Source organism: Nycticebus coucang, chromosome 14, assembly GCF_027406575.1.
Source record: "Nycticebus coucang isolate mNycCou1 chromosome 14, mNycCou1.pri, whole genome shotgun sequence".
Taxonomy (NCBI): Eukaryota; Metazoa; Chordata; class Mammalia; order Primates; family Lorisidae; genus Nycticebus; species Nycticebus coucang.
Genome location: NC_069793.1, coordinates 69,804,000 through 69,818,405, shown reverse-complemented (window position 1 = coordinate 69,818,405; position 14,406 = coordinate 69,804,000). Strand labels below are relative to the sequence as shown.

The window sequence follows — 14,406 nt, the reverse complement described above, 5'->3', positions numbered from 1 at the left end:
CCTTGGCGACCCCTCTCCCTCCTGGCCCCTCATCCCGTCTCCTTGGCCCCCTCTCCGCCCTTTTGCTGCCGAGGTTCCAGCGTGAATAAGATGCTTCACATACCCGCGCCCCACCCCGCCCCAGTTCCGGATAAACCGAGTCACACGCGCCGGGCGCTAGGACCCCGCGGCGTTCGCCAATGGGGGGCGTGGTAGGGCGGGTCGGCCGGAGAGGTATTTAAATTGGAGCCGGAGTCCCGCCGGCTCCGCGGGCTCCTCCTCGGGCCGTGACCCCGGGGTCTGGCGTCCGGTGGGAGCGGGGGCTAGGTTTGAGCAAAATGTGCCGAGGCTGCCCAGGAGAGGAGCTGCGGCTGCGCTGAAGCAGGTAGGAGCCGCCCAGCGGGCGAAGCTGGCCAGCCCCTCGGGGAACCGACTGTCCCGCGCCTTCGCGAGCACTGAGCACTGAGCCTGGCTGGGACTGGTGTATTGGAACGACCCCACCAGCTCTCGCCTGCCACCGCCCCCACTTCGCGGGTAGACTCGGGGCTGATCCTCTCTCAGCCCGGAGAGGTTTCCAGGGCTCCCGTCTGCACTGATCTTTCCCGCGAAGGGGTGAGGCCGGCATTCCCATTTGACAGCTGGGAAAACAACAGTATAAAGACCTGGACTTGCCCAGGAACACACAGGTGGTCAGGGGCAGACCAGGATTTGAATTCAGGTTTCCTACATCCCTCCCTTCCCTGCCCAGCGCGGGGCTGCCATCCTACAGTACTAGGCAGCCTGTCTGTCTCTTGTGGTGGGGGTGGGGGGTACCTGCCGCTCAACAAGGGGCTCTGAAGCCAGCATTTTTCATAGGTGGTAAAATGTGAGGGACCCCCACCCCCACCCTGAGCTGCCTGAAATTCTGCCATCACAGCCACATTCCTTTGGGTTAAGGTCTAATTCCCCCGTGGGATGCACATGTCTCCAGAACCGGGCTTGCCCTCAGTGATTCACTGCTCAGCAGCTCTCCCAGGACCCCGCTCTGCCAGTCATCAGATGGAGGCCCAGAAGAGGGAGAGGGAGGACCGCAGAGCCCAGCTGTGAACTAGGCTGCTCTGCTCCAGAGCCTGTGTGAGGGGTCAGTCCTGGCTGGGTTAGGGAGGGAGATCTTGGCTGGTGTAGTGGAAACATTTGCTTTGGAGGCAGATGGACTAGATTCTGATCCTGACTCTGCTGTTAGCTGCCTGTGTGACTTTGGGTAAGTCACCTCTCTGGGCCTCCTTTTCTTCATGGGCAAAATGGGGACCATTCAGGGAGCTTAGCATGTGCTATTGAAAACACAGCATGTAGCCCTGGGTAAACCCCAGCTCCAGAACACTAAGGAGCTAGGTAACTCTGGGGATAAGTCCCTTTACTTTTCAGAGCCTCGGTTTTCTTATCAATAAAATAGGAATTAAACATTAATTGCCTCAGTGGGTGACCGTGAGAATTAAATGATATAGGTCAAATGCTTAGAAGAATGTCTAACATCCTTAAATAGTAGTGATGGGCTTATTATGATAGAAGTCATTGGTCCCCTCTCTCTCTCTCTCTCTCTCTCTCACACACACACACACTCCTTCAGAGTCCTGAGGTGTCTTCTGCCTCATCTTGCCTAGGCCACTGGTCGGTGGGCCTGCCCTGCCTCAGCACACCTCATCTGGGAGTTCAGCCCTGTGGGTCATTGTCCCAGCTGGAAAGGACAATAAGTATCCAGGGTACCTTCACAGCCTTTCTCCCCTTGATCCTTACAACGGCTGGGGTGTTGGGTGGCAGAATGAGAACCAGGCTGTTTGACGTAGAAATGGGACCCTGAGGGTCTAAGAGGTTAAGGAGCTTTCCCCTAGGAGCAGGGTTGGTGAGTGATAAAATTTGGATGTGAGTCTGGGCCTAAGTGACCCCAGGGCTCCCTTTTGAGATTCACTCATAAATGCTTCATACTGTGTTTTGGGCACCACTGAGAGAACCCACAGCTTAGGGGCCCCTTCCCATCAGATGCCAGGGCAGAGTTCCCCTGTGCTTCAGGGATGGTCCTTCCTGGATGTACGTCAGGGATAGTATAGGATTTGGCAGGAGGAAGTAGGGTCCCTTTGGCATCCCTGCCTTCAAACTCAGAACTCAGTGGGGACCTGTCCTTGTCCTCACCTTGCCATACCACTCGGTCCACTGCAGTGAGCTTCTGCCCCCACCTTTCTAGATCTTTGGTGAGCTCCTACTCAGTAGACTGCTGTTCCCATAGAATAAGAAATAAAAGATCAGGAAACGACACATGTGAGGAAAACAATAAAACATGTGAGGAGCTGGGGAAGAGTATTCCAGGCAGAGGGAATAGCAGGGGCAAGGCTCTGAGGCAGGAATGAACTTGCTGTGTTTAGGGAGCAGTCAAAGAGCTGGAATTGTCAATGGAGTCAGACAGGAGAGTGTAAAAGCTTGGATTTTATCAAAGATTTTCAAACATTAGAGATTTGTGATCTGACGTATAATTTTAAAATACTCCTCTGGCTGCTATGTTTAGGGTCGATTATAAGGGTCAGGGTAGAAGCAAGGAAAGAAATGACTGAGGTGGTTGTTGCTATGGTCAAAGCCCAAGACTGGGGTGGTGCCTCAATCTGTGGCAGTGATGGTGGAGGGAGGTGGGCAGATCTGGGGTCTATTTGTCAGGGAAAGCAATCAGAACCCGCTGAAAGGGGAAAGGAATGTAGCAGGGAGAGCTGCTCTCACCAGTGTCACCATGTCACCGAGACTCCAAATGTCAATTCTTTGCTCCACCACTGACCTGTCAAGTGCTCTAAGATGGGTTTCAGAGGGAAGTGAGCCCCCTCTGCTCTAAGGTCACCCCCATAGGAGGGGGTGGGGTAACTCAACCACGAGTGCTTGGTGCTGTGCTCACTGGAAGTTTGGGGACTCTGGGAGGACCGAAGGACATAGCCCAGCCTTTGGGAACCAAAGGTTTCTTAGAGGAGGTGACATCTCACCTGAGCCCTGAAAGACGAGGAGATATTCAGCAGAAGAGGAGAGGAGAGGAAGCAAAGGTTTGGAGCTGGGAACTGGAGGATCCCAGAAATGAGGCATCCAGAACCCAGAGTATGAGCGGGTTGGGGGAAGGAGGTTAGGGAAAAGAGCTAGCTAGGCAGAGCATGCTCCCCAGTGCCCTCGAAGGCCCCACAAAAGGATTTTCATGCAATTCTGAGTAGGCTAGCTTTCAAACAGGTGGTGACATTCTGTTTTTCAAACAGTAGAGCAAAATTTCCTGGGAATGTGTAACCTGTAATGGCCCTGAGGGGAACCAGGGAATAGAGGTTAATAGGTACCACTGTGGTCCTTGAAAGGACCCCAGGGGAGCCATCTTCACTTAAAATTCATTGCAGTCAAAAACACAGCCCTCAAAAACCCTGGAAATGCTTTTTCTTTATTTCTTTTCTTTTTTTTTTTTTTTGAGACAGAGTCTGACTGTCATCCTCAGTAGAGTGCTGTGGCATCTTAGTTCACAGCAAACTCAAACTCTTGGGCTCAAGTGATTCTCTTGCCTCAGCCTCCCAAGTAGCTGGGACTACAGGTGCCCACCACAACGCCTGGCTAATTTTAGGGACAAGGTCTCACTCTGGCTCAGGCTGGTCTTGAACTGGTGAGCTCAGACAATCCACCCCCCTCAGCCTCCCAAAGTGCTAGGATTACAGGTGTGAACCACTGTACCTAGCTGTAAATGCCTTTTCTCCTAAAGCATCCTTCAGAGTCACAATTCAGTACTCATTTGTTGAGCACTCTTTGTGGGAGACCTTGTTGTATAAAGGTTAAGGACACAGACCCAGGAGCCAGACTTGCCCGGGCCTGCCACTTGTTAGCTATGTGGCCTTGGGCACATTACTTAACCTCTCTGAGCCTCAGTTTTCCCTTCTGTAAAACGAGAACCATGATAATGGAACCAGGTCAGTGAATTATTGTGAGGATTAAATGAGTTAATACTTGTGAAGTGTTGAAAGAATGCCTCGTGCATTAAAGAGGCCTCTGTAAGTGGCATTTCCGTAGAATATATCTCATTTGGTTCTCAACAAAACTTGATGTGGCTGTCATTAACCTCAGATGAGAAAGATGGGGCTCAAAGAGATGAAATGATTTGTGTAAGGTCACACAGTAGGTAAGTTGATGGGACAAAAGGGAATGATCAGATGTAGATAACTCTCAGTCCAGTGCTCTTGGAGGGCTTTATGTGTCCTTTTTTAATACTCTCTATCCATATTATGGTCATTTCTATGCATATTTTGGTATCCCCAGTTCCTAGCACAAAGCCCAACATGAGGAGGCATTTAATAAAGATATGAATGAATGAGTGAAATTGACAGATGGATTTGTACATCCCTTGTGTTTGTCTCATGTCTTCAGACACACTGGGATTCAGCCCTTTTGAGGGCCTCTGCTGGCCCCGCAACCTCACCCCAGGCTGCTCATGATGTGTGGCTTCAGTGAAAGTAGAGGGTCTGGCAGCCTCCTCTTGGGGAAGTTCACAAGCAGTGCTGGGACAGGGCAGGCCTCCCGCGGGGCTTCCTGTCAAGGCAGGGGGCCCAGTTCATGAACAATAGCAAGGGCTTGAGAATCAAAGAATCAAAAGAAAAAGGGCAAAATAAAAGGGGGGCAGAGAACAGGAATTCCACATGGGGCCTGAGGAGCTGGGATGGAGAAGCCTGCTTGTGGCCTGGGTGAAAATGGAGTCAGGGGCCCACCTGTCTCTGTCCTACCTGAGAGTACCCCAGGACAGCCGTCAGGGTCCCTTGGCCTCCTGCAAAATCCCTCTATGCTATCTTCCATCAGGTGAGGTCTTTTGAAAACTCTCATCTGACCAGGTCACCCACTGCTTGAATACTCTTACTTCCCCTGGGTAATGGTCCAGCTCCTGGCCTGGTATCGGAGGTCCTCTGTGACAGGCTGCAGCCCCATTTCCCATTCACAGCACTCTTATTCCTGCTCTAACTGTGATCTGGGGTCCCCCGAGGGCAGGCACAGATAGAGTGGGGGCAGGGGGCTGATAGTCAGAAGAGCCAGTGTCTCATAGTGTTCCCCTTTCCTCCTCGCCCCACACAGAGCCATGAGCCACCAGATCCTGCTGCTCCTGGCCGTGCTGACCTTTTGCCTGGCTGCCTCCCAACACCAAGACAAAGTGCTCTGTAAGATGGTAAGATGCCCTGTTCAGGCAGGGTAGGGACCTCCCCAAGTTCACTGCCCAAGGGTGTCCTACTGCCCGAGTCTTAGAGAAATTAGAAGAGTCAAGAGAGGAAAAGGAAAATACTTCGCATTTAATGAGCACCTACTAAGAATGTTAAAATACCTTGTTTACCCAACAGTTCCACCAAGTAAGCTGTATTATACCCATTTGACAAAGGCAATAACTGACTTATCCATGGTCATTTGGCTAGGAACAATGGGGCCTATACTGGTTTCTATTCCTCCAAGCTCTACTACTCCCCACAGGGCAATGTGCCCTGGTGGAGAATGTTGGATGTGTATATATGTGGGGAATTGGAGATAGGCCAGCTGGGAGGGAGTACTCTGTGCTGGTCTCTCCTGGGGACAAATTCCCTTCCTTAACTGGGCTCCTTAATTTGAGACTACTTGCAGGTAGTAGTCTCACTTATTTCTATTCAGGCTAAATGCTGCCTCCTCCAGGAAACCTTCCCTGACCCCTCCCAGGTTGACCTAGTTTGGCTGTTCTCTCTTCTGGACTCCTGTAATTCCCAAGCTTTCCACTATCTCAATAGCCAGCAAACTAAGCACATGATTGGTAAATGGGTTCAAGCCTATCTCACCTGCCAGACCAAGTCCTTCTCTAAGGCAAGGGCCAAATTTGATTTGCTTTTGTTCCTTTTTTTCCACCCCATGCTAGCTTTAGGGAAACTAGCCCTAAAGTTCCTATGGCCCAGGAAGATACAGGGGAAAGAGACTATGTAGGTCCATTTGTGGAGCTGGGCAGTCACTGAGCCCAAAGCTAGAGCCTGGCTGGGGAAAGAGCAAGTCCTGTAGCAGCTCCACTTGGACCTGGGACTCAAAAGTTATGACACAGAATGAGGAACTGCTTTGGGAGGGCCAGAAGGGCTGGCAGCTGCCTGCCAGTGGCCCTTCCCTGGGCTGTATGGTGCCTGCTGTTGACACCACTTTTTTTTGCTCCTCAGAGCCCTGAGATTCCCAGAACCCAGAATAATAGGCAGAGAAGGCCTCAGGTGCCACTAAATACAGATGCACATTCTATCTTGGGAAGTCCAAGGCTCAGAGGTGAAGGGCTTTGGCAACCCAACAGGCAGAGGGTAAGATGGGGTGAGCTTTGGATTTTAGGGAAATGAGATAATAGATAGGAAAGCACTCTCTGAACCTATGGGGAGGATAATAGACTCAGGAGCTGAAGAGAGGACACGTGACCCACTAGGGTCTTCCAGATAGGAGGTGACAGAGCCAGGATCCGAACCCAGCTCCCCATGGTGCTGTCCACTGCCTGGTACCTCTTCAACCCTGATTCCTCCCATGTGCAGGTGGTAAAATGGAGCTGGATGGCAAGTCTTCTTTCTTCCTACAAGGGAAGCTGAGCAGTGGCATCCTGCAATCTCAAAGAGAGTGAATAGAAGCTCTGAACTCAGGGTACAAGGGCAAGTTCCTCTAAGGTCCCCCGATCCCCATAAATCAAGGCAGTGCTGGCAGCTCAGAGCTGAGGGAGGCATGGGGGCCCTAAAAATGGAGTGCTGTGCATGCCCAGCCTTCAGGCTCCTTTCTGGACTGGAGAAGGAAGCCAGGCGTCCTAGTGCAACGTTGCCCACCATCTGCTGCCTGGCCTCTGGAGCGGGGGACCTGGGCACCTGGGTAGAAATCACATCTTGGGCTCTGGGCTTGGCCAGCTTTGTGTCCTGGCTCAACCCTTAGGGGCTGGTGCTCCAGGGAACCTTTGCCAATCCCAACATGGTACACCCCTGGCTTTGCATGTGGGGCAACATGTGAAGCACCATGCAGTGCCCCCTGCACCACATAGGCTCAGTAAATGGTAAATGGTCCTGATGTTATTCACTGTGCTGAGGGAATCAGCCTGGGGAGTTGGCCAGCTGAGGGCCCAATGTTCAGAACTTGGCTTGCACCAATAGGAAAAAGAACTTGAAAATGGTAGTTTTAAGCCCCCAGTTATCTGATTTGGGGCAGCCCACATCCCTTAGCTTCAGTTTCCTTAGAGCAGTGGTTCTCAACCTGTGGGTCACAACCCCTTTTTAATAATGAAAATACATTGCAGCATTAGGAAGGTTGAGAACCACTACCTTAGAGGCTACAATAGGAACGGGGATGACGATGCCCAGGAGACTTAAATGGGGGTCTCTACACTCTGAGCCTGACACAGAGCTGGCGTCCACACAGTGGTCATGGTGTTCATGTAGATTCTTCTTTAAGTCAGGAATGTCCAGGGTGCTGAGATAGTGAAGAAGTGATTGCATAGCAGCCCTAGCAGGCAGAGAGGTTGTGAGGGGGGAAGGACCAGAGGGCAGCCAGGGAGGTTTTCCAGATTCCACAGGCACCCAACTGCAGGGGTGTTCTAAGAGGGTACAATAGGAACAGGGCTGATGGGCCTTGAGGATGCTGCCCACTTACCTTGGGGCTCTTGGAAGGAAGCACAGAGCTGAGCCAGGCAAGGGACATCTAGATCTCTGTTTCTTCTCTGCCTCCTCAGCCACTGACTCATGGTAACCTCATGCAAGTCACACTGTTATCTTCAGGCCTCAGTCTCCCCATCTGGCAAGTGGGTGAGATGTACTCTTTTTGCCCTAACAGTCTTTGACTCTGATCTGAATGGTGGATCATCCCTTTTCTTTCCTCTCGAGAGGTGATTGATTCAGTGCCTCAGACCTTTACTAAACCAATGAAGTCTGTGACTCTCATTCATCAGAAAAAAATTACTGAGCACCTTCTGTGTCAGCTCCACAGCATCCAAATCCCCCGAAACGGTCCTGGTTTGGTCTGAGCTCACGGTCTCACAGATTCCCACATGGTCATAATTCATGGCAGCAAAGCTATGCGAGAGGGAGCACAGGCTGTGAAGGCTTCTTAAGGTGGAAGAGACCCACACAGATGTGATCAAGGATGGCATCTCCAGCACAGAGAGAAGGCACAGCAGTGGGTGTGGGAGACTGTGATGGGCTGTGTCAGATGTGGTCACTGTGTGGGCTGGGAGGTGAGGGGATAAGTTGGCAGGGGGCACAGCCTTGAATACCCCTCCTGAGGGTCCTGGACTTTGCTCTGGCAGGGTTTAAGGAGAGGTGCAGCACAGAGTGGAGCTTTTAAGCAGTCAAGCATCTGGGGGATGGATGAGTGGGAAGGAGTAGGTGGAGACGGAGAGGCTGGGGCAGGAGCGGGCAGGAGCTGGGTGGGTGTGGAAGCCAGCCCCTTTGCTGGGAAAGGCTGAGGTTTCTAAGGCTCTAGAGGAGATGAAAGGAGACCTTCATTTGCACACAAAGAATTTTGGCCCCAGAAGGCACATTGGGTTAGAAGGACAAGAGTAAGGCCTTTAGTTGTTACAAGACCTGGGTTCAAATCCCAGCCCTACTCCTCACCACTTGGGTGGTCCTAGAACCTCCCTTCTATAAATAGGGTAAGTAGTTGTGAAGACCAATGAGACCACATGCCTGAATAAATAAAATGTAGAATGTCAAATGGCTGCTGGGGAAGGATGAGTTACTTTCTAATAAAAAAACCAGAGTGGTAATGTGACTTGATGGAGTACATGCAACACAGTCCTATTACTAAAGTCCATGAGTTGGACCCTGGCCATCTTTCCCCCTACCCCTTCCCCTGCTTCCCAGGGCCTGATGTTGGACTGGTCCATAGGAAGCAAGCTATGGGGGTCGGGCAACAGCAGCAGAAAGGAGGTCATATCTGGGGAGCGTCGTGAGGAAGGCAGACTGGGACCCAGGCTCTGTCCATGGAATGAGAGATTGAGTGAGATCGGAGGTGAAAGGCTAAGATAAAAAGTTATGACAGGAGCACAAATCACACTTTTCCCTTTTAGAAACACCTCTCCCAAAATGAATTCCCATCTAACTCTGGAAACGTAGCTATCTGTCCCCATAGAAAGGACCCAGGATGTGGAACCAGGAGCCCTGGGTCTGAGCATGGCCCTGCTGTTCCCTGCTACAGGTCACTCTGGGTGATCTATGGCTCAGTTTCCTGTAAAATGGGATAATAATTAGTGCAGGATTTCCCTTAGTTAGTTCATTTGTGCTTAGATCTGTCTGTCATCTCTCCATCTGTTTACCCATCAAACCTTCATTGTGCCCAGCACCATACTGTGCTGGATGCCAGGGAAGGGGCAGGGTACAGGATGGGGCCATCCAGACATGGGGTGGTTAGGCTGCAGTGGAGGATGTCAAGTGTTCTGGGAGACCATAGGAGGCAGCTTCCCAAGCCTTGCAGGAGGTCTAGTCATCTTCCCAGAAAAGGCTGTCTGTTTCTACCCCCTACTGTACCCATTCATTCCAATTGCTCTCCTTACCTGCCCCAGGTGGACAAGGAGGTCTCGTGTCAGGGTCTGGGCCTGCTCCAGATCCCCTCAGAACTCCCGCTGGACACTGAGGCCCTCGACCTATCTGGAAACCAGCTGCAGAGTATCCTGGCCTCACCCCTGGGCTTCTACACAGCACTTCGTCACTTGGACCTGAGTACCAATGAGATCAGCTCCCTCCAGCCAGGAGTCTTCCAGGCTCTGCCACACCTGGAGCACCTCAGCCTGGCCCATAACCGCCTGGCTGTGGGCACCACGCTAAGTGCCAGTGGTCTAGGGCCCTTGCCACAAGTGACCTCCCTGGACCTGTCTGGGAACAGCCTGTACAGTGGTCTGGCGGAGCAGCTGCTGGGGGAGGCACCTGGCCTGCGCATCCTCTCCTTGGCTGAGAACAGCCTGACGCGCCTCACCCGCCACACCTTCCGCGGCATGCCGGCGCTGGAGCGGCTGGACCTGCACAGCAATGTGCTGATGGACATCGAGGACGGCGCTTTCGAGGCCCTGCCCCGCCTGGCCCACCTCAATCTCTCCAGGAATTCCCTCACCTGCATCTCCGACTTCAGCCTGCCGCAGCTGCGGGTGCTTGACCTAAGCTGCAACAGCATTGAGGCCTTTCAGACAGCCCCCGAGCCCCAGGCCGAGTACCAGCTTGCCTGGCTGGACCTGCGGGAGAACAAACTGCTCCATTTCCCTGACCTGGCCGCACTCCCGAGACTCATCTACCTGAACGTGTCCAACAACCTCATCCGTCTCCCTGTGGGACCACCCCAGGGCAGCGAGGGCATCCACGCACCTTCTGAGGGGTGGTCAGCCCTGCGCCTCTCAAACCCCAGCTGGAATGCCAGCACCCATCCCCCATCCCAGCTCTTGAATCTGGATTTGAGCTACAATGAGATCGAGCTGGTCCCAGATGGCTTTCTTGAGCACCTGACCTCCCTGCGCTTCCTGAACCTCAGCAGAAACTGCTTGCGGGCCTTTGAGGCTCGGCACTCAGGCTCCCTGCCCTGCCTAGTGCTCCTGGACTTAAGCCACAATGTACTAGAGGCCCTAGAACTGAGTGCCAGAGCCCTGGGGTCTCTGAGGACACTGTCCCTACAAGAAAATGCCCTGCAGGACCTGCCCCCATATACCTTTGCCAGCCTGGCTAGCCTGCAGAGGCTCAACCTACAAGGGAACCGGGTCAGCCCCTGCGGGGGGCCAGGTGAACCCGGCCCCTCAGGCTGTGTGGCCTTCTCTGGCATCTCTTCCCTGCGCATCCTGAACCTGGTGGACAATGAGATGGAGATTCTAAGGGCAGGGGCCTTCCTCCACACCCCACTCACTGAGCTGGACCTCTCTGCCAATCCTGGGCTGGATGTGGCCACAGGGGCCTTGGCAGGCCTGGAGGCCTCCTTGGAGGTCCTGGCGCTGCAGGGCAATGGGCTGGCAGTCCTACAGGTGGATCTGCCCTGCTTCAGCTGCCTCAAGAGGCTCAATCTCGCTCAAAACCGCCTCAGTCACCTGCCTGCCTGGACACAAGCTGTGTCACTTGAGGTGCTGGACCTGCGGAACAATAGCTTCAGCCTCCTGCCAGGCAGTGCCATGGGAGCCCTAGAGACCAGCCTGAGGCGCCTTTACCTGCAGGGGAATCCGCTGAGCTGTTGTGGCAATGGCTGGTTGGCAGCCCAGCTGCACCAGGGCCGTGTGGATGTGGATGCCACCCAGGACCTGATCTGTCACCTCGGCTCCCAGGAGAAGGTATCCTTGAGCCATGTGCGCCCTGAAGACTGTGATAAAGGAGGGCTCAAGAACATCAGCCTCATCATCATCCTCACCTTCACACTGGTCTCTGCCATCCTCCTCACCACGCTAGCCACCTGTTGCTGTGTCCGCCGGCAGAAGTTTAACCAACAGTACAAAGCCTAAAGAAGCCGGGAGACATGTCCAGGTCAGTGAGGGAGCCAGAGGCACAGAGAAGGTCACACAGTGAGCCAGGCTCCAAGAACCCTGGTCTCTACATCCCAGCCCGGGGCTCCTTTCTCTGTGTCCTGCTGCATCAGCCCTTGGGGTCCAGCTGTGGAAATCAGAAACTGCGCAGTTTCAGGGGCAGCAGAGAATAATGTTGACCCATCAGATCAACAAATCTTCACTGAGTACCTGTTTTGTGCTACAATCTGCTCTGGGCACTGGGGACACTGGTAAATGAGATGCATTTCTGCTCTGAAGACCCTCCCAGACTGGTAGGAGAGGTTGTTGCAGAGCCATGCAATGGCCACACAGTGTGACCAGGCCTCAGGGTGTGGGAGGCCAGGGCTCCAGAGCTCTGCAGCCCCTGCTGGGTCAGTGTGGAGAATTCTGCTCCAGCCAAGCCAGGGCAAGGGAGGGTCAAGGCCAAGAGGTTTTGTCTGAGACGTTTCCAAGCAGACTATTTGTCACATCTGATAATGACTGAAAACGAAGAGCTTGTGACGGGAAGAGAACTAGAGCCACATGAGTATGTCTGGGACCCAGTGCCATTCAGCAAGCTGTGGCAGCTCCAGCAGGGGCTGGTTAAGAAGTTGTCATCCTGGGCTCTAGCCCTGCTGGACCATTCTGTATCCTGTTCTGGACAGGCCCTTTCCCCACCTGACATTCTTATTTTGGGCACCCTGACCCTGATTCGGCCCTAAACACCCCGCCCTATCCAGCCCCCTTCTTTCCCCACCCTGGCCACTGAGCCAGCAGTAGAACCTTAAATATCTGGTTCTGTTTTGCACCCAGTTTGGCCACTGTCAGTGCAAATTCAAGCCTTGCATCTGCCTCTATATGACAACTCTTAGAGGTTGATATTTTGTCCTCATTTTACAAAAGAGAAAAGTGAGGCTCCAAAAGTCTCCCAGGACCCTCCAGCTAATAAATGCCACAGCTGAGAATCGGATCCAAATTCTTCTGTCCCTAGGGCCTGAGCTCTGCCACTGTGGGGGGCTGCAGGCTGTTAGGTGGACAGGAAGTGGCCCCATGTGGCCCGAAGAGGGCCTGGGAGCATCCTGTGCTGTGTGTACCCACCCTCTCCCTGGCAGGCAGAGAAGACAGGAAGCTACAGACCCTCCCCTCCTTCACCTCGTCTCCCCCAGTCCTCCTTTGCACACAGGTGTGGGTTCTCTTTTTTCTCTTCTTGCTCTCTCGTTTTCCTTCTCGCTCCCTCTATTGAGCATAGATTGGAGTTTGAGACTTCCAACCTTGCCATTAGGAAAAGAAGGGGATTTGCTCAGAACCGCACAGGTCAGTGGCATAGCCACTAAAAAAAGAAGATTCAGACCTTATTTGGGGGTTGAGGTGGGGTTGGACCTGAGTGGTGTCCTTTTCTCCCAGCTGTCATGTCACACGATGCTGCTGGTTCCAAACTTCCTTTCTGTTTCTCGTCATGAAGGTATTTCTTTTTCCTCTTTAAAAAAACAGGTAGAAAGACTACCAGATAACATCCTGTCCCTCAGACCGTGGAGTCATGCACTGTCCAGGAAGAAAGGAAGATCTGGGACCAGCCCAAGACACTGTGTTACTGTCTTCATCGTCTTACCTGTGCTCGGCCAGTGGTCTGCCTCAAGGCCCTTGGTCCTGTGTCAGAAAATGAAAGTGCTGCTCTCTCCACCCATTTTACAGATGTGAAAACAAAGGAATTAAAGGGAGAGTCCTTGGGCAGAGCCAGGGCTAGGCCATGGTGGTGTGCAAGTGGCAGGATGGACCCAGTCCTGGCTGGGAGCAGACCACAGATGCTACTGCACACGACACCAAGGTGTCAACTCCCACTGACTTTGAAAACACTACACAGTGCTGCTTGTCACTCTCAGGAACTGGGCCACAGCCCATGCTTTGGGACCAGCTCTTTGTATAACCCACCTGAATGTATTAAAAATAATTTTCGAGAAACAGCATGGCCCGCCAACCTCATCTTTGCTGAGAGCAAGCAGCATCATTGCAACCCTACCCCCCTACTTCCATTATGGTCTTTCAGTCCTCCTGGCAAGTCCCTGGGGGATATACAGAGGCTCTAGGTCATTGCCCCAACCCAGACCTCGGGCCTCAGCCACTTTTCCCTTCCTTCCCCCACTCTTCACAGGCCAGCTTTTCAGTAAAGTAGTTTCCCTCCCTGACCCCCATTCTCAACCCACCTAGGCTGCCTTCATCCCCTCCCAATCCCATCCTGCCCTTACTAAGGGCTCCGAGGGAGCCAAACTCAGAGCACTTTCCAGACTTCATTTGCCGAGCCCCCGGCACCAGGCAACTCTCCCATCCCCCCAAACCCTACTCCCAGATTCTCCTACCCCTAGTCCCACACCCAGAATGCTCTCCCTGCAGCTGTTACTTCACACATAAACTTGTCTCCTCCTTCTCAGTCCACACCTTTTCAGACACCTTTGTGCCCATCTTCCTTGGGCTATCTTTAAACGGTGATGGTCAGAACTCCACTCTGGGCCTTCTTCTCTGGGGAACGCCATGGCCCTCATTGCTGTAGCCACCCCATGGCTCTGATGGCAGGGCCCACATCTCTGTCTCCAGCCCCACCCCTCCTGAGCCTCCAGCCCCGGTACCCAGAGGCCTCCCCTGCTAAGACCTAACGGAATTTAGTTATGGGTCAGCCAATCAGCTGGGCTGTAGTTGAAAGTTGAACTTGTAAGAAGACCATTCCTAGTTCCTGGATGGGAGTGGGGGCTGGAGGATGGGACAGGAGCTGGCTCTCCTGGATGGGCTGGTGGAGAAGTAAGCTCAGAAAGGAGACTCAGTGAGGGTGGGGAAGACCATGGAGGGCAAGGAGTGGTCCTCTGACCCTGACATTGGCTGTTTTGCAGCCCAGCGATATCCCCTAATGGCTTGTTCCTCTTCTCAGCAGCTTGATACCCAGACCTCCCTTCCCAGCTATCATCCCCACCCTA

At 53.1% G+C, this 14,406-nt stretch overlaps 1 protein-coding gene across 5 annotated transcripts; it reads left to right on the top strand.

The window, feature by feature from the left end:
* Positions 1–247: 247 nt before the first annotated feature.
* On the top strand, positions 248–13,074 carry LRRC32 (leucine rich repeat containing 32). Of its 5 annotated transcripts, none has more exons than XR_008374281.1 (4): positions 248–364; positions 5,077–5,167; positions 9,518–11,694; positions 12,935–13,069. XR_008374281.1 is itself a non-coding variant. In XM_053562149.1 (4 exons), the coding sequence occupies exons 2-3, from the start codon at positions 5,081–5,083 to the stop codon at positions 11,420–11,422; spliced, it is 1,992 nt and encodes a 663-aa protein (XP_053418124.1). In that variant the 5' UTR covers positions 248–364; positions 5,077–5,080; the 3' UTR covers positions 11,423–11,444; positions 12,935–13,071. The 5 variants fall into 5 exon arrangements, 3 of the variants coding, with proteins under 3 accessions (XP_053418124.1, XP_053418122.1, XP_053418123.1); XR_008374280.1 differs by having other exon boundaries at positions 9,518–12,757; positions 12,935–13,062; XM_053562149.1 differs by having other exon boundaries at positions 9,518–11,444; positions 12,935–13,071.
* The last annotated feature ends 1,332 nt before the right edge of the window (positions 13,075–14,406 follow it).